The following is a 19,698-nucleotide window of genomic DNA, read 5'->3' on the forward strand; positions in this document are numbered from 1 at the left end:
GGGCCCACCAAACATCAAGGGATGCATTCTCCTGGGATGTGCAGGCCCAGCTGGACCTGCCCAGGAGCAAAAGTTGAGGAAGAGCCTCTGGCCGTTCCGTGGCTCCCCCTGCATCCTGACTCCCTCTTTGATGTGGATCCACACGGTGGCTGCTGGGCTTCTTGTTTCTCTCTCTCCCAGGGCAACGCAGCAGCCCCGAGAAGGATCAGCGTCTGTGGATACAGGAGCACCAAGTGGCTGGACCCTGGAGGCTCTGTCCTCCTGCCAAAGGCGCCACTATCAGAGGAGGACGTGCAGCGCTGGCCCACGAGGCCGTGCAGCCAGAAGAGAGCCTGCTGAGACGCAGGAGGACGGACGTTTCCTTCTCCAGTGAAGTCCCAAGTCTGCGGGTGGGATTGCAAGCTTTAGCGGAGAGTAGCTCAGGGTGCTGGCAGGGCTTTGGAAATCACAGGCAAACTGGCTGCCCCCTCCGTGCCCCACTCCCTCAAGTCCCAGCTGTGGAATGTCCCACGCCCCCGCCCTCCCTGATGCTGGTGCGGATGGGGATTACCAGGGAACATGTGCGCAGGCTCCGTGCGAGGTGTGCTGTGTGGTTTTCTCATCTGAGGCTCATGCACCGCCCTGATCCTTATTTTGTTGGTGAGGACACTGAGGCTTAGAGGGGTTAGGACATTTGCACAAGGGCACACCAAGCACACGGGAGTGTCAGAATTCAAACCCAATCAGACCCCAGACTCAAGAGCCCCTGTGTTAAACCATATTGCATGGACAACTCACTGTTAAAATTATACCTGACCCAAGGCTTTGTTCAAATATCACTTCTACTGTGAAGTTTTCCTTGATTGCCATGTCCAGCCTTGCCTGTGGCACACCGAACTGCACTGAGCAGTAGTTGTAATTCATGTCAGTCATTCATTCCTTGTGTATTGCATGTCCACTCGCCCTCCTCTAGGGAAGCCCCCTTGTTCAGTGAGGATCAAGGCTAACCATGCATTTAGAACTGGTGTGTCCCCAATTATGAAGAACCCACCATCACTTCCAGGACCCGAGAAAGCCGTGGGTCTTTTCCCGTGGTGTGAGAGCCAGAGACCATCCAAGCCACGTAAGAATTCAGGTCAGACATATGGAGATTCAGCAAGCTGCAAAACAAGCAGGTGGAGAAATAGCAGGGAGCTCCGCTAGGCAACGCAGTTGCTGGAGGGAGAGCATTTATAATTCTTGCCCTTCTCCTTGCAACCATCCTGCAGAGCTGAGTTTCTGAGCCTTCCCCAGAAAAAGTGAGGATCTGCTTGTGCTGTGCTCCGAGGGATTCTGCGTTGGGGGAGTTTGCCAAGTGTTTACGAAGTCACTTTAAGCAAAGCCCTTCTTTCCTCAGGGTCTGTCATTCCAGCACCTCTGAGACTCCTCCTCCACCGGGATGGCGGAATGTCGCGGGAGCCAGCCCCAGGCCGTGGCCTGCCAAGTTCCCAGGCTCCATCAGGTCCCAGAGAAGCGCATCCCTCTCCCACCCCACCAAATGACCTCAAGGTACTTCTTTAGTCAATTAGAAGACATTTAGAAAGCAGGATGGCAGGAGATTTCACTGAAGAGAGCCCCAGGCAGGGTATTTAGAAAATGCAGTCCTCTTTGCCCCATCGCTTCTCGAAAAAGATCTGACAGGGTCTGGAGGCCGTGGTTCTCAGCATCTGTATGGAACAGACGGACCTTTGAGAATCAGAGCAAACTTATCTAATTTCTCCTCACAAAAATCCCCCCTCTCCCACACACAGCTTAGTGTCTGGTTTTAGGGTATTCAGAGGCTTCCTGAAACCCACCCATGAACCCCAAGTTGTAAGCAAACAGGATGATTTTAGATGGTATGTGGAGAAAGATCGTTTAGCATTTTAATCCTCGAGTACTTACTTTAATATGTACCCAAATCATAATTAACGCTTTAAATCTGTGGTCTTGGAAATGTTTGGGGGATGAGGCTACACTAAAAAAAATATGAGCAGAATTGAAGACAGTTTTAAAGGGAGTGTTACATAAGTGAGCAGTGGTTCCAGGGGCCCGAGATGGAGAAAAGCCTGGAAGATGCTGAACACAAGTGGACTTTTTTTTTTTTTTTTTTAAGATTTTACTTATTTATTTGACTGAGAGAGAGAATGAGCCCAAGCAGGGGGAGCAGCAGAGACAGAGGGAGAAGCAGGCTCCCAGGACCCTGGGATCATGACCTGAGCCGAAGGCAGATGCTTAACCGACTGAGCCACCCAGGCGCCCCTGCAAGTGGGCATTTTGGATGCACTGTCCTGGTTGGTGGGTCCTCCAATCTGATTTGACACTCTCACTCATCCAGGCACCTGAGGCCCAGTGGGTTTAAGCGTCCTACCTAAGGGCTCGGGGTAGTCAGAAGCAGATGCCAGGGATGTCCCGGGGTAGCCGACTCGCAGGCCAGGGCTTTCTCTGATAGCCTCATTTGTTTTCTTGTTTCCTACCCCTGTGGATTTCACCGCAGAGGGCCAAAGGAGCCCTGTCATCTTACAAGGGCTTTTACAAGTATTTTCCTTAGACTCTTCTCACTGTTTATACTTATAAATGAAAAAATGTTTCAAGATGCTTGTCATTCCTCCCACATTGTTCCAGGTTTGCCTGTGTAGAGTCTCAGGAAATGATCTGATGTCTTCCTCCAGGGGTTTATTCTGTGTAGCTGGAGTCAGAAGAGAGAGTCGGTTTTGTATGTTAGGAGGCTTCTTTCAATTTGGGTTGGCATTGTGCTTGCTGGTCAGCTTGCCAGGGTGAAAACCAAGGGTGTAGCCTATAAAGAACTTTCTTTAACTCCTCTGCCCAGGTCAGCCCCCACCAGCCCCTGCGGGGAGCATTGTTCTGACTTCTGAATGCATGCCTGTAAGGGCGACACGGACCTAGGGGACTGAGGCCGGGTGGGTGTGGCGGGACAGGTAGGAGGCTGGAGATTGAATCAGAGGAGCCACAGCGGAAGGAACTGGCATTGGCCGGCTTGCACATGGACGACCCTCGGGCCCACTCCAAGGTCACTGCCTGCAGATCTTTAAAGGGTTGTTGTGGGGCCGCGCGGGGCAGGTGGGCCCCACGGCAGGTCCGCTGTGCTGCAGGCTGAGCGGGCGGGCAGAATAGAGTGGGTGGGTGGGCACCTGCGGAGAGCAAGGAGGGATAAGCAGCAGCTCCAGGTAATGGTCCTCATGCAGGACTGCAGGCTAGAGACCTGAATGTTTATATGAAATCTGATTTTCACGTGGTGGCCATACATTTCAAAAACATCTGAGAACATTGTGTGGCCAAACAAAACACAACTATGAGTCAGATCCGGTCTCTAGACTATGTTGTAACTTCTGCCTCTATGTTCGTGAGGTTATTTCGGGGTTCCCGGTTGCTGAGCCAATACTTAAGTCCAAGCTTGCACTCCCCTTTTTGGGGGGATGCCACTTCCTACGGCAGGGTCCTGTGCTCAGCATTCAGCAGACAGGTGGACTGAGGACTGCATTTTCACTACTCTCTAGGACAAAGTGGGAAGCCCTAAAAGTTGGGGGATCCCTTCTGGAGGGAAGGGAGGGTCAAGGCTGGGGAACGTGGAGGCGGTGGCATGGACACTGGAAATACTGCTCTAGAGGCAGGATGTCCGAGTTCTCGTGCCACTCTGCCATCCCCTAGCTGTGGGTCCTGGAACAAGTGACTTCTCTGCGTCTGTTTCCTCCTCTACACATTGAGGGATAGGATTGGATGGCGTTCTGCGATCTTATGATGGTCACTCCTCACGACCCTCGGCCCACCCCTCGAGGACTTCCATGTCCCTATATCCTGTGTTCCTTTCTGGGTTTCCACCAACCCTAAGAAATCCCGCTGCAGAGCCCAGCTGGGTCAGGTTGCCTGCTTTCTCTACCCACGAGCCCTTACTCATCCATTCCCTGGGCAGGTGTCTCCGGAGTCCGGGTCAGGTCTGTTCCCCAGTCGTATGTGCCTTTCCATCAGAGCACTCACTGTGGTTGCACCACATGTTTCTTTGTGTGATGATCAGATTCATGTTAGATTATCCTGGCTTAGATCATCCTGATGGCCTCTTCTAATGCTCATATTTGGTGATTCTAGGACAATCTACCAGTGAGGGCCAGAACCAGAGCAGTGGTCCTCAACCTTTATTTCTGACCCATGCACCGGGGAGGTCACAGCACACTCCCAGTGGGCACTGGCCTACCGGATTCAGAACCGCTCACATGAAGGTGAGGAGCACATTCTCTCTGCCCCTTGTCAGTTGGGCAACTTTTTACACAAGCCCCAGTGAGTCTCAGTTTTCTCACCTGGAACATGGACACAATGATGCTGCCCCCACGGGTTCTTGTGAGGTGGAAGTTATCTAAATCACGTAGCTCCTATCGGCTGCAGAGGAAGCAGGCCATACGTGGAAGCCCTGAGAATGGCTTCAAGTCTCAGGTCTGAGCCATCCTTACAGTATAGATCCTAGCTGGACTTTTGGATATTTGCTCCCTTCACCAATGAGCATCCCCTCGTCAACCAGAGGACTAAGGGAGACATGAGGACAAATCATGGTTCTCAACTGGGGGACATTTTCCTTCCAGGGGACATTAGGCAATGTCTGGAAACATTTCTGGGTTGTCACAGTGGTGGGCAGGAAGGTAGTATTGGCATCGAGTGGGTAGAGGCCAGAGAGGCTGCTAAATATTCTACAATGCACAGACCAGCCCCCATTACAAAGAATTATCTGGTACGAAATGTCAATAATGGACTAAATGGTAACCAGGGAAAGCAGACTATGATGAAAGAAAAAGATTTCATGAGGTTTTGCATATGTATAAAATATACATACATACATACATACATATGCAGGTGTATATGTATATAGTTTCTGTATGTATATGGGCTCAACAACGTGCACTGTATTGTGTACATATCATGTGCTATGTCTTAAAGCCCACAGACTTACAGTACTGACAGCCAGCATAAAGACAAAGCCATGGCACAGACTCCTAGCAATGAGCCAAACTGACTCACCCACCGGAGGCCGATTTACTGGAATGAGAAATTAAACACTTGATCTACGCACGACTCTTTAGGAAAGTAAAGCTTCAGGGAAACTGGGGTGTCCCTGGTGTCCTATAGAGCACGATCCTGAAGCATGCCATACATTCAGGCCCACACCCTTTTCCTGCCTAAACTTTCCAGGACCGAGCAGCTCTTTAGGAAAGTGAGAGGCTGAGAGGTTGCAGGCAGCGGTGAAATGACACGGGGCTGGACTTTGTGCTGTACCACCAACCGGCCAGGCCACCAACATTGACTCACTTTCCCCTCTTTGGTTTTAAGCCTCTCATGGGTGAAATGAGATTGTGGAGGAGATGACCTTGCAAGTGTTCTTTCTGTTTGGACAGCATGGACTCTTAGTAAGGGAAATGTGGAATTCCCTCGTGGAGGGTCTGTTCTCCCAGCCACTCTGCTCGGAAGGAAATCAAACGAGCTGGGAACAGCAGCTTGGGAATTAGAGAATAAGATAAACCCAGGCTGGAAATCCTATCTCCTTCTCTTACTTCTATAGATCCCTTGGAAAGTTACTTAAATGGCAAGAGCTACTTATCTCAATGTCTGACGCAGATTAAAGAAGATATTTTTTGAACAGTCTCTGACACAGAGTAAGTACTTGATGAACAGAAACTGCTATTATTATTACTAATTATTGTTATTATTAGGTATTGGGTGATGGCAGTAGTGTGATTAAGAAATGGTCTTTATACTGAAAGACTTCACAGTCTACGGAAAGAACCAGAGAAGTGGCATAGAAAATGATGAAATGGTAAGTAGAAGCATGGCCACTGAGATGTAAGGTGGGATTTGCATTTAAGAAAGACAACTTCATTCCAACTGGGGAGATCAGGAAGACTTTGGTTGGTGGAAAAGGCAGGGAGAGGGTTGGGAACATTCTAGAATATGCTAGAAAATTCCATCACCTAAAAATGGTTGTCTGGCTTCTAAATGCCATCATCTTTACTTTCCTGGCAACAGTGAAATGGGCCAAGCAAGTTCTCTCTGTGGGCTACAAGCTGTCTGTGGAACCGATGGATTCCACAAATACTTTATGATCTGCTCGACCCTTCTGTCAGAAAGAACTGGAAAGGAAGAAAGAAAGAAAAAACACCAAATACATGCCGTGTCCGAAAGGAGTACTTGGTGGCAGGACGCAGGTGTACAGATAAAGGAGGGTGGGGGAGACAAACAGAGAAGAGCAGGAAAATTCGCAGAGCCTCTTCCAGCCAGGATTTAGAGGGAGTGTTTAAAGAGTGAATGTCTTCCCCCTCACACTTGGGTTGCTCTGTGAGACTCACAAGCAAGCTGTGCGTGGTGCCTGGCCACACCCAGGGCACTCAGGGAACAGAGTGACTTCCATAGGAAGAGAGGGGCGGTGGGGCATGAGGGTGGGAGGCCAGGGCCCTGAAGCAGGTCCCACACAGTGGGACAGAGCTAGAGCTGATGTCACAGCCCAGCCTCCTCTCGCTAATGAAAGGTCCAGCAAAGGGGTGGGGCCAAAAGTCCCAGACCTGGGGTCCTAGCTGACCTGCGAGGGTATCTCCTGCAGCCATAGCTTGTATGGGATTAAATGGGAAGCCCCAGGTAAGGGACTGGGGAACAATGCAAGGTGCTCCATATGGAACAAAGGTACTATGACTGTTATTTTCAGAGAAGAGGAAGTGAGAAGGATTGAGGGAGAGGTCTTTGGCCAGGTCTCACACAGTTAGTTAGTGGCAGCTCTGGAGCAAGGAAGGTTCCAGGTCCCCAGGCCTGATGGGCAGGGCACGGGCAGGCCTGGGCCACCTGACCAGCTGGGCGCTCTGCTCCAGCCCAGAGCCAGGGAGCGGGGAGCCGGGGCTGATAAACACAGCCAGAGGCATATCCGGTCGGCCTGCACTGTGAGGCCTGCTCGCCGCCCAGGCACGCAGGTTTGTTGTGGGAAGCCCTGGGGAGCTGAGAGGAAGAGCTTGGGAGAACATGTGGGAAATTGAGCCCGCCAAGAGAAATGAACAACACGTTAGCTGGTGTGAAGGGAAGAGGATGCAGAGACAATCCATAGCTTCAATGTTTCCGTCATCTGCGGCAGAAAAGGTGAAAGCGACCTTCTGCCAGGCCAGCCTGAGTCCGAAGCCCAGGCTGCTTAAGCGAAATGCCTCTGGGTCTCGTCTCTGTCAGAACCTGCACGTAGACAGCCACTGTGCCAGATCACCGTGGCGCCGACATGCAGAATTTCCACCGTTTGGCTCCTAGGTTGCTCCCTGGAAACCAGCTTGTGTGTACTCTGGGGAGGGAAGGCTAATCTAAAAGATTTCCCAACCTTTTAAGTCAAGGGACACAGGATGGCTTCCATGCCAAGTGGCTGTGGTTTGCTGAGCAGAGTGATTGCCCTATTCGAGTCCTGGATTCCCCAGCAAGGCATCTGGATGGGAAGTGTGGTGGGGTCCTTCCCGGGATGCAAGGGGGGCTAAAATGCAAGGGGGACTCGAAGCAGAAAACACAAACGTGACTGAGTAGGACCAGGTGTTGAGGACGAGCTTGCATAGTTTACAGGCATTCTGTCCTTCAGATTTGAAGGTTTCCCTTGAGACTGTGTTACCAGTTGTAGGTTAGATATGGGGAATCTGAGGCCTGGAGAGGTTTGCGACGTATTCGGGATCACACAGCCGATAGCCACAAAGCTGTGATTCAAAGTCCTGTCTCTTGCTCTTTAAGAATCATGGTAACTGATATTCTTCCCCCGAAAACGATGTTGTCATAGCACGCACGTTCCTTGTTTCCCTCAGGAGCCTGTCTCATGTTCTAGCTCTGGATATTTTAGGGGAAAGATCCCAGGCTTTGGAGATGAGACATGAAAGATGTATGCGGGGTCTGGTTCACACGGTCTCAAAAGTGCCGCCTGTGTACATCTTTTCCTCAATTCCATGTTCAGTGATGCGGTGTTGGTAGCTTGAAACTGGCCACAGTAGGAGTATTCGCACCATGGAAATGGGCACACTACAAATCGGCTGCCCCCCACCTCCATCACCAAATGCCGGCTAACGAACACAGCCCTGGATGGTGTCTTGTCTCCATCACCAGCCGAGAGAAGAAGCATTTGGAAAGCTATGTAGAAATGTGATGTCTCTGTGACACCCAAGTTTGTGAAAAGTGCACTTGTGTCACTGAGCTGGGTTAGGCCGGCTGGGTGTCAACGAGTGTCGGAATCTAGTCAGAGGATGGGCACCCAGGCTCCTCGAGGTAGGATAGGGTCTGCTGTATTTTCCCCAAGTTCCCTCGTGAGTCTGGAGCCCACCACAGTCTGAGAACTGTTAGCCTGAACTCCAAACTGGGACTAGGGCTCCCTCCTTGACCTTCCTCATGAGGATGATTAACATAAGCATAAACAAACAAAATCAGATCTTTAAAAGGAAGGTGCCTTATAAGCACCACTCTGAGGCTCCATCTCCTTGCCTGTAAAATATGGATAATTTGGTCCTTGTCTGCCAGTTATAGAGATGGTGATTCTTTTTTTTTTTAATTTATTTATTTTAGGGAGAGTGAGAGAGAGCTCAAGCGAGCACGAGCTGTGGAAGTGCGGAGGGAGAGGGAGGCAAGCAGACTCCCTGCTGAGCGGGGAGCCAGGGCTGGATCCCAGAACTCTGAGATCATGACCAGAGCTGAAATCAGGAGTCGGATGCTTAAGCGACTGAGCCACACAGGCGCCCCTGAGCCACGCAGACGCCCCTGGAGATGGCGATTCTCTAGTAGCGGTTTTGTAAGCGGGGACGCTGTGCAATGTGTGGCATTGTGACGGCAAAAATAGGCAGATGAGCTCTCCTTTGGCTTGGTTTTACCGGGAGTGTTGGGGAACACCCTCCTTTCCCCTCCTGTTTCCACATCCTATTTTTGAACCTGGCATATTAGGGCCTAGGGATCAAATGACCAATGGGACCAACAAACCTGCGTGATTGCCCTGCCTCTGCTTTTCCGAGCACCTCAGCTCCCTGGGTCTGCCTCTTCCCCAGGGCGACCGAGGGTCTCCAGCCTGGGCTAAGGAGACCCAGCAGCCCCCATCTCCTTTCCTGGGCTCACTTCTCAAAATCTGGCACTTAGTGTTTTATGGAGTAGCTGCCCCATGTCAGGAGGCTACCTGGCTTTAATCTGTAAACTATCCCTCTCTCCCCTGTGTTGTGGCGTAGGGCCAGCCTGGCCGTAGCCGGTGACCTTTCTTGACGGGTACAGATGAAGTCCCCAAGCCTGTGGGCAGGGGCCAAGATTCTGGTGTGCACTTGCCACGATCTTGCCAACCAGTTTCTCCTCTCTGGGTCTCTGATTCCTCATCTGGTGTTCCCAGTGGGGAAGTTGTTGGCATTTTGCATGGGATGTTCCTTTATTAAATGTCCTAGACATTACAGGAAGTTTAGCTTTCCTGGCGCCCAGCCACTAAACGCCAGCAGTGTCTGCTTTGTCACCCTGACAACTTCAAACCCCCCACAGTACGCCTGTGTGCGTGTATGCGGACACACACACACACACACACACACACACACACACACACACTTCCAAATGGCCCCGTGGGGCTGGTTCTGCTCCGGGACTATGTTCTGAAGGGCCTCCCTCTCCTCATCTGGTAAATGGGCCAGGGAGGTTCCCCAGAACCCAAGGAGCCTCTTCAGGAGCAACCGCAAGACCTGCCCAGGGCCAGAAGGAGAGGCTAAGTGTGCCTCTGCTCTGTTCCCCACAAAGTTCCGCTTAGATTTATTTAATCTATATCAGTTCCACAAAATAGCTTGTTTGGAGAAAAACCCCTGTGGCTAAAAGAAGTGTAAAAACCACTGGACTGGATCAGAGGTTGCTAAATGACAGCCCAAGGGTCCAACATACTCTGTACACATGTTTGTTTTGGCATGGGATTTTAAGATATTTGAAGCTAACATTAAAAAAAAAAATTCTGGATTTAGGCTTCTTGAAAGGATTAAAAAACAACAAGGAAATGGGAAGATTTGGCGACACTGAGGCCAGATCTCTACAGGGCAACTGTGGGCTTCAGCTGAGTACTGGCTACCCACTGAAGTGGGGCCTCCAAACGCTTGTTTCTTTTACTTGCTTGGCTCTGGAGGCATCTGTGTGCAATGCTTGGATGAGCTCAGTGGTTCTCAACCCAGAACACCTGGGGGAGCTTTAAAATTCCAGTGCTAGGGCCCTAAGCCAGACTAACTTAAAAACTGTCTTTGGGGGTGGGGCCTAGGTATTAGTACCTTTAAAATCTCCCCAGGTGATTTTACTGTCATGAGAACCAACAGATTCTAGAGGGTCTCTAGTTTGGAAACTGGTACTTGCTCCCTACCCTCTTGCCCCTTAGGATCGCCAGCCTCTTTCCCTTCCTCTGGAAACCCCTGATTACCCCCAGAAATAGCCCCATCGGTCCTCTTGCTTAGTGAGTGAGTTCTCACTTGGCAGTGCATCCATCTCGCCTCCCACTGGACTCAGTGCTCTCTGGTCAGATCCGATCACTGTTCTGTTCTTACGGAGGCCCCACAGGGCTCAGAACCCTCTCTTGGGGTCCCAGCCCCACCACTGGAAACTGCTAGCCTCATACTCACTAGGTGCTATCAGCCTCTGCCACAGAAGCAAGTCCGGGCTCTTTCCTAACACTTCATCTGGAGTGACACCTTCCAAGACAGTGCTCTCTGGGCGTAATTCATTTGTATAAATCCCCAAAAGTAACCTATAAAGTAGAGTTCTCCAACTCAGCACTGTTGACATGTGGGGCAGAAAAGTCTTTGCTATATGGGCTGTCTTGTACATTGAAGAATGTCTAGCAGGATCCCTGGCCTCTATCCACTAGATGCCAGAAAGACTGCAATCTCCACCCCTACCAAAAGTCATGACAACTAAAAGAGTCTCAGGACATTGCCTAATGTCCTTTGGGGCCCCAAATCACACCCACTGAATACCACCGTTGTAAAATAATTCATGGTCTCACTTTCTCTTAAGGCATAGATGAATTTGCTAATACTGCAATTCTTTTTTATATTTTAAAGATTGTATTTATTGGGCGCCTGGGTGGCTCAGATGGTTAAGCGTCTGCCTTCGGCTCAGGTCATGATCCCAGGGTCCTGGGATCGAGTCCCACATCGGGCTCCCTGCTCCTTGGGAGCCTGCTTCTCCCTCTGCTTCTCTCTCTCTCTCCCTCTGTCTCTCATGAATAAATAAATAAAATCTTAAAAAAAAATAAAGATTGTATTTATTTGAGAGTGCATGCACACACGCGTGCACACGAACGAGCGAGCGAGAGAGAGGATGAGGAGGATGAGTGGGGAGGGGTAGAGAGGGAGAAGCAGACTCCCCACTGAGCAGGAAGCCCTACTTGGGGCTCGATCCCAGGACCCTGAGATCATGACCTGAGCAGAGGTCTTAACCTCTGACACTTAACCAACTGAGCCACCCAGGTGCCCCTAATATTACAATTTTTATGCCCGCCTCATACCTGTACACTCCCCAACCTTGTGTCCCCTGGGACCCCAGTTTCTCTTTACTGTAAATAGATCTCTCTAATCCTACCCACCCTTAATATTTGTTACCACACCTGTGATGACACATCCATTCATCCAGTTGCCCAAAAGCCTAGAAGTCTTTTTTGATTCCTCTGATCCTCAGTTTATGTAGCCAAGTAATCAATAAGTCTTAGGGGCTCTAGGTTAGACCTATCCCAGACCCTGCCACTTCTTATCATTTTTTTCTGGATGATTTCAATAGTCTCATTTCCTCTTCTACAATCCATTCTCCTTCCTGCAGTCAGAGGGGTCTTTAAGGAATACAAACAAAATGTGTCACTTAACTGCTTAAGAGTTTTTGGTGGTTTCCCATTCTTAGACTAAAACCCAAACTCCTTATGAGGGCCTATGAGGCCAATCTGGTTTCAGCCAACTCCTCCAGCCGCTCTTCAAACTACTTTTCCCCTATTGCATTCCCATTGACTGGCTGCCTTTCTACATCTTGGCTACACCAAAAGCTTTCCTGCCCCAGGACCTTTGCACATGTCGTTCCCTCTGCCTATTAGTTTTTTACATCCTGGTTTCTACAGCTGGTTTCTTCTTAAGCTTCAGAGCTCATCTTAAGGGTCACAGTTGCAAATAGTCACCCTCCCCCACCCCAAGTTATTCAATATCCGTTGAATAAAGTGGATCAATCCATTACATTTTTTATCTAATTTTCAAGCAATTCTTACAAACTGTAATTATCTTGCCCATTTTTTAGTTTCCCTGTTACCCTGGATCTTGCCCCAGAAGCATCTGTGTGGATAGATCCCTCCTCTTCTCCATTACTATACCCTAGGACCTAGCACAGTGCTTGGCACACAGCATGGGCACAATCAATTCCTATGGAAGGAATCAGTAAATGGATACTTGCAAGCTTCAGATCCCAGACTCCTCAATGTACTCATGGTAGAGGATGACGGATGCTCTTCCAGCTCTGACATTTTATGATGCCATAGACTCTGCACCAGAAAAATGTCAATTCACAGTGGGGTGCTGGGAATTCCATGAATCACTCAGGGGATTATTACAATCTTAGTGCCTCTGTGACCATAATAGGCGTTCTTTGGTGGAAGGATACTGATTTCTTAAATGTCAGTGCTAGAAGGAAACTTACAATCAAGGCACAATCTCTTCATTTGACAAGTCAGGAATCCACCCTTGAGCTTTATTGTCCACTCGCCAAGTGCACCTGGCACTGAGCGATATGGAAGACAGCCCCGTTCTTGCCGAGAGGGTCAAACCACCTCGTGCCATTGGTGAAAGTACTGCCGTTCTCATGGGCCTGGTTGGAGTGGCCTGGCGCTTAGTCAAAAGTTCTGGCCATGGCCTGTACGTTCCGCCAGTAGAAAGGAAGAGTTTGCACCCTGTTATTTTCACCTGAGGTTGGCAGAAAAACTGGTCTCCCAAGAGTTTGTGATGATACTTGCTCACTCCCGATATCAAAGGGGAATTGCGTGATTTAGAAGAGTTTACACTCTCCCCTTAAAATAGATATGGCTTAGCGCCCCGCTTCCGATGTCCATCAGTGGAATGGAGCAGGAGAGCAGCGTGAGAACTAGTTGTCAAAGATGATAAAGAAGAAGAGGCTTAAGACTAACAGGAAGGAAAGGAAGCTCATGGAAAAGAAGGATCATAGAAAAGAGCAAGGAAATGTTGCCGTACCAGCTGCTATACGGGGCTGACTGGAAACCCAAAGGCCCAAGGAGGAGGGCTGGGGAAGAGGGTGAGTCTCCTCCTGGGCTGTATGTCACTCTCTGCCAAGAATTTGGCATGGGACGATGGGCCAACCCTGTCTCCTCTCTGGTCCTCTGTGAAATGAAAGGGGTGGGGAAATGGTCTTGGAGTAATTTCTAGAGTCCTCCTTATTTGTCACTTTTTGATGCAAAACCACAGACAGATCCCCAGATAGAACCGAGAACCTGCTCTGACATCCTTTCAGTTATGTGCCTGTTTATTCAAAGTCAGCCGGTGGCTTTTGAAAAGACTGATGGACCAGAGTGATGCAATGAAGGAACAAGTGGTAAAATGCAGAGCTACCTCCCTTCGCTCAGGCAATCAGCCAGGCATCACAAAGTTCCTGACGACACCTGAACACCACCCCACTTCTTTCTCCCCAGAGCCCAAAGTCCCAAACACTTTGAATGAAAGCCAATAATAAAAGCCCTTCCATTTGTATACATGCCTTTTGAAGCTCATAAAGTGTTTTCACAGATTTTATTTCATGTGAGCCTCACAACAAACGTGAGAGGTATTATTCTTCTCAAATTACCGACAAGGAAACTAAAACTGAGAGCAAGTGATTTGCCCAAGGTCACCCGGGGTGCCAGTCAGCCCCTGTCTTCTCTCTGTTCCTTTGCTCATACTTTTCCTGCTGTGCTCTGCATCCTGGGGACCAACAGGCTGCAGTGTGGCTAAGGAGAGTGCGCAACAGCAGACTGGGCGAGAGGTGGGGAGAAGCTGCCTATTTCTCCTCTCTCTCTGCCTCCAGGGGCACCTCCCGCAGCGGCTTCAGGTGCTCTGTCAAATAACCCAGCTGCAGCCAAATAATTCCCTGGCTTCTGGGGTCTTGTCACATCACCTTCTCCTGTGTCCTTCCACAGGAGCTCAGGAGCTCAGGAGCTGCCGCATCCTCCTGCTGTTGCTAATCTCTGGTTCCTCACCGTCCCTGTTTGGCTCCCCAGCTCTTCTCTCACCTGTGCCTCCAATTCTTGATATGGAATTTCTTAGGTTGAAGGACCTAAAGTGGTTTCCATTCTCCTGGTTGGACACAGCCCGAATCCCCTGGCTGGGCAATCACTACTATGAGGAAGCTAGAAGCATGGCAGAAACGGCCCGAGACAGAATAGCAAGTGCGCATGTGTGTGCGTGAGTGTACATGGGTAGGCATGTGCATTGCACTATTAAATGGTGAGAACCTTTTTACTCGGGAACTGAACTTACATATCTTCAGATCTCAAGGCTCTAGCACCATGCCTGGCATGCCTGATATATCGGTCGGTTTGGTAAAACAAACCCAGCCAGAATGGCTGTTTAGTTTATCACTCTATCTCAAAGTGTCTATTAGACATAAGAAATACAGGTCCCTCTAGTCTATAAAACATACCGGTGAGCAATTCAGCCACACTCGGCAGAACCACACAGGGAAGAACATCATCAGTGATTTCTATGGGCTCTTTCTGACTTTGAACCATAGTGGTTATTTTAGATGAAAGATATTAATTACTTGAAACTTGGGGAAATGTACAATTGCCAAAAAAAAAGAAAGTGGGTGAAAACTGGATGAGAGACATGGGAAAACATGGGGGAAAAAATTCCTTTTTTTTTTTTAGATTTATTTATTTATTTATTTGACAGAGAGAGAGAGAGAGAGAGAATACAAGCAGGGGGGCAGTGGGAGAGGGAGAAGCAGGCTTCCCGCAGAGCAGGGAGCCCAATGCGGGGCTTGATCCCAGGACCCTGGGATCATGACCTGAGCCGAAGGCAGACGCTTAACAACTGACCCACCCAGGCGCCCCAAAACCCATTTCTTTAAATTATGTGCTCATGCAGGCCAAGTTTAGCAGAGTGTAGCTTTGGCCCAGGATTGAGAGATCTGGGTGCTGGGGTCAGCTCTGCTACTAACCAACTGTCTGGTCTTGGGCAAGTCCTTCCTCTCTGGCCCTTGGTTTCCTTGTTGGTAAAATGAAGAGGTACGATGACATGATTTTGTGCTAAAATATCCAAAAGCTTGTCAGTGTCTAGACCATAAAGCCCAGTTTTCTTATTTTGTGAAATAAGACCTCACCTAATCTGACTGTGATTTACCTTCGCAGCCTCTCTGCACTCCCCAGCCCTCCGTGCCGCCCGCTCAGCCATCACCTTACGGCTCTCGACCTTTACAATCTTATTCTTTCTATTTGTAATTGTCTTCGCTGCTCTTTACCCCACTTTGTGGCTCAGCTTTAGTTTCCCTCCTTTTTGCAGTCGTCTCATTTCCCCCTCCTATTGGGAAAAAGGAATAAGATGCCTTGTCCGGGAGAGGCAGTGTGGGGCGCTGGTTAAGAGAGCGGACTGTGGGGTCGGAATGAGTGTGTTTAAGCCCTGGGCCTGCGATTTACCAGCTGTGCGATGGCGGGGGTCGGCGGGGAGTCACTTCTTGGCTCTGTCTCAGTTTCTTCATCTGCAAAGTGTTGATCATTTTCCTGGTTGGACACAGACTAAATTACTTGGCTGGGGAATAACAATTAGTCTGGGGCTGTAAATGTGGCAGAAATGGGCTGAGGCAGCACACCAGGTGTGTGTGTGTGTGTGTGTGTGTGTGTGTGTGTGTGTGTGTGTGTGTGTGTGTTACTTATTAAACAGCCAGAGTCTGTCTTCTGTGACTTAAGCTTATACGTTTTTGGATCTTTAAGCTCCAGCACAGTGATCGATGTGGTAGGCACTAGGGAATGTTCGCTGACGTTTAGTGACACCTTCTGTGCCTAGAAGACAGCATGGCGCACGGGAACGCTTGGTGCTGCAGCCATTTCTATTATCATACCATTGTCTGGGTTCCACTGGCTTCGTACTTCCCTGTATTAGAGCACAGATCTGTCCATTTTTGTGTTCTCCCCAAATTCATATGTTGAGGTGTCAACTCCCACTACTTCAGAATGTGGCTGTATTCAGAGGTAGGGGCTTTGAAGAGGTGATGGAGTGAAGATGAGGCCGTTAGGGTGGGCCTGCTCCAATCTGGCCGGGGTCCTTCAGAGAAGAAGGGATCCGGACCCAGAGAAGACAGCAGAAGGGGTTTGGGACCCTGTGAAGAGGCAGCGGGAGGGTGGCCTCAGAGGAAACCAACCCTAACAGCACCTTGATCTTGGACTTCCAGCCTCCACAACTGTGAACAAATGAATAGGTGTTGTTTCAGGTACTCCGTCTGTGGGTGTTTTGTTCTGGCAACCCTAGCAAACTAATATAGAAACTAAGTGTTTTGTTTTGTTTTGTTTTCTCAGAAACGAAGTTTTTATTCACGTATTCAGCAAAAATTTACGGAGCATCTGTTATGTGCCAGGCACCAATTTGTTACCGAGTGCTGAAAAATCAAAGAAAAAGAAAGAGCTTCTGTTTTCAGGAAGCTACTAGTCTGGGGGAGAGATGGACATCTATAGATCACCTCAGGGAGAGTGTGGTTAAGAGCGAGCAAGGGGACATCCATGCCCTCTGAGGGTGCATCGTGCTGGATGGGGGTGGGGATGACAAGAAAGGGGTGTTTGGCCTTGTGTATTGTTTTATGCTTTGTACCCCTGCGGTGCTGAGCTCACAACCCATCCTCTGGGTGAAGTGAGGAGATTTCTTAGCCCTCAAGGGAACAGAGCCTAAGGGCAGACTCTGCTAACTGTTGACTGTTGACAAGGCCCCACAAAGCTAGGGCAGTGGAAAGGCTGATGGATGGGAAGGAAGAGGAAGTGGGTTCTCCTCACAGCCCTACCACAAACTGGTGGTGTGGTGACCCGGTACAACGCCCTTCCTCATCTGGACCTCTATCTCCTCATCTTTAAAACATGACCAGGTTGAGATAGTTCATGTCTCAGGTCCCTTCCAGCTCTGCAAAAATCTTTTCCGAAATCGAGTTCACCAAAGATACGGTCTGAGTCTCAGTTTCCTTTTTCATCACTTGAGGGTGTTAGTCATCTTTATCCTCTTTTTAATTCACAGAGATTTTATAAGTCTGTGAGCATTTGGAAACTCTCAAACCTTCCATCCCTGAGCATTGATTAATTTCAACAGACACTCGCCTCTGAGTTGAGTATGAGCTAGATGTAATGGAGTCTGGCCTCCATTTCTCCATTGACTCCATTCAGTTGTCAACCCTTATAATGGTTTATCTTCCAAACAGGAAGTCATAGAAATACAACCCTGTACTAACCGCAAGTCTTTGACTTAATAACTAGATCATCAACTAAGTCAATCCCCACTGAAGGAGGAGATAGGAAAACATACAAAATGAAGGACTGGTCTGTTGACATTTCCTGGAAAGAAAGTAATGTCTTCCACTCAGCTACTCACAGCAAGGAGTAGTTACCACAAGTATCTTAAAAGCCAAGTTCTATTAGGATGGTTTGGAGAGAGACTAGATCAGTTAGAAAAAAAAAAAAAAGAATTAATTGTCAGTGTCCAAGATTAGGGAAATGCTTCAATTAATTTTAATATATTCATATGTAATTTATGCAGCATTTTAAAATATCATTTTAAAAGCTAATTTCATAGCATGTAGAAACACAACATAATGATAAGAGAAAAAAGCCACAATTTAGCATAAACTTATTTTCTATCAGATGTATACTATATATTCTATATATACCTAGGCAAAAAGAGACCCCCAAAAAGAAATGCTCCAAAATATTAACAGAAGTAATATCCGGAAGGAGGAAGTATTGAGTGGTTTTTATTAGTTTCTTTCTACTACTCTCCATTTTCAAATTTCCTTCAATATGTATTCATTTGTTTGTATGATGAGTCATTTAGCAAATATTTCTTATGTATCAACTGTGAGCTACAGTGCTGTAGACATTAGAGATAGAGGCAAACCCCAGTCCTCCTGCAGTTTACCCTCTAGTGGGGCACAGGTCATAAAGAAGAAACACGAATGAATCATCAAGATGGTGCAGATGGTGATATGGCCTGGGAATGCACCTAGTCACGATGATGAAAAGGAGAGGGAGTGGGGCCTGCATCCCCCTTGCATGCACATCAGGGAGGATGGCCCTGAGGAGGTGCCATTACAGTTGAGACCCACTCACACAGAGAAGCCTGAAGATCTGGCAGAAGAGCAGTCCTATCCGAGGTAATGGCAAGGATGCAGGGGCTGAACTGCACCGAGACCCTGGGCCCAGGAAGATGCTTGGCTTCTTTGTAGTTGCAGTGGGGCCCCGGAAAAATGCCCACACGGGGGAATGATAACATCACATGCCCCTCAGAAGGATGACTCTGGCCGCAGAGTGGAGAGGGGCCCCTGGTAAGAGAGGCAGAGTAGAGACAGGGAGACCTGTTAAGAGACGTGTTTTCTTATAATTTGCCAATTCTGTAATATCCGTTTCTACAAGTGTGAAATGAGGCTGTTGGGCTAGGCCAGTGATTTCTAAGAGCACCTCCAGTAATTAAAACAGAAAAACGTTATTATTTTTTGTGTTTCTGTTTACCTTTTCGCGAAGTATGTAGGCCTCTTAAACACAGGGCCCAAGCCTTGTTCCCGCCTCTTTCTTCATTCCCAGTGCACCGCCACACACTTCTCAGGTCCCAGGGAAGGAGTGCAAGTCATGGGGGTGTATGGATGGATGAGTCATTAGTTCTCACGGTGAGTTTCTACTGTGCTTCTTGGGAACTTGCCTGCCCACCGAGGTCTTTATCCTGAAGGTAATAGGGAACCACTGAAGGTTGCTTCTGTGTTTTAGAAAGTTCTGTGTCTCGGGCAGTAATGAAGGGAAATCTGGAGAGGACCCAGTGCGGAAGCAGAGAGACAGAGAGACACATTGTTTTCCTAGAGAATGCCCCTGGGCTGTGATACTCGAAAAAGCCCAACTGTGAAAAAAGGGGACACCTCATGGGCACAAAACCACCTCCCTGGTGGTGGGGGCAAACACTGGGAGGTGAGAAAGTGTGAGACTCCACCTATTTATAATTGGGGGAAATGAGGCACAAAGAGACAAAGTGAGTCATGTGCCAAGGATTTCTGACTTCAGAGCCTCCTCTCGGCTAATGTGAAAACCAGACTCCACTTAGTGTGTCATCCAGGGGAGGGGAGGGGCTCTGCCTGTACCAGAATGGCAGGGAGTGTCGGGATGGGCCGCGTGGGGAAGGAGGAGACAAGTATCCTGGGCAGAAATGGAGACCAATGCTCTGGGACCTTCCTGCGGACACTCTCATAATCCAAGAAATGCTAAAATCGGCTGTAGAGCTTATGTTATGAAACCAGAGCAGATCAAACGAAAGAAGCAAAACTTGAGTCATCGGGATGACAGTCCTTGCAGAGAGCATGCAAACCCAAGCGAAAATAGATCAGAGACGCTTTCCCAGGAGACACAGAACTTCGGACCAAACGTGTCACGTGAAAGGTGGGGAGGCCAAGGTGGGGACAGGAGGGGGTGTCACACCCTGGAGATGGAGCGCAGGCTCCGCCAGCGAGGTCGGG

The 19,698-nt window shown here is 48.9% G+C and overlaps 1 protein-coding gene across 1 annotated transcript in view; it reads right to left on the minus strand.

Moving 5' to 3' along the window:
- Nucleotides 1–535: 535 nt before the first annotated feature.
- The window catches only part of ADRB2 (adrenoceptor beta 2), a 35,533-nt gene continuing 16,370 nt past the window's right edge, over nt 536–19,698 (minus strand). Inside the window, exon 2 of the mRNA XM_028106554.2 lies at nt 536–1,685. Within this exon, the coding sequence (XP_027962355.1) occupies nt 1,555–1,685 (131 nt within the window). The 3' untranslated portion in view covers nt 536–1,554. The remainder of the gene's footprint in view (nt 1,686–19,698) is intronic.

The sequence above is a fragment of the Eumetopias jubatus genome, unplaced genomic scaffold, assembly GCF_037043125.1.
Source record: "Eumetopias jubatus isolate StellerSeaLion01/CBP00866 unplaced genomic scaffold, mEumJub1_p1.0 scaffold_5, whole genome shotgun sequence".
NCBI lineage: Eukaryota > Metazoa > Chordata > Mammalia > Carnivora > Otariidae > Eumetopias > Eumetopias jubatus.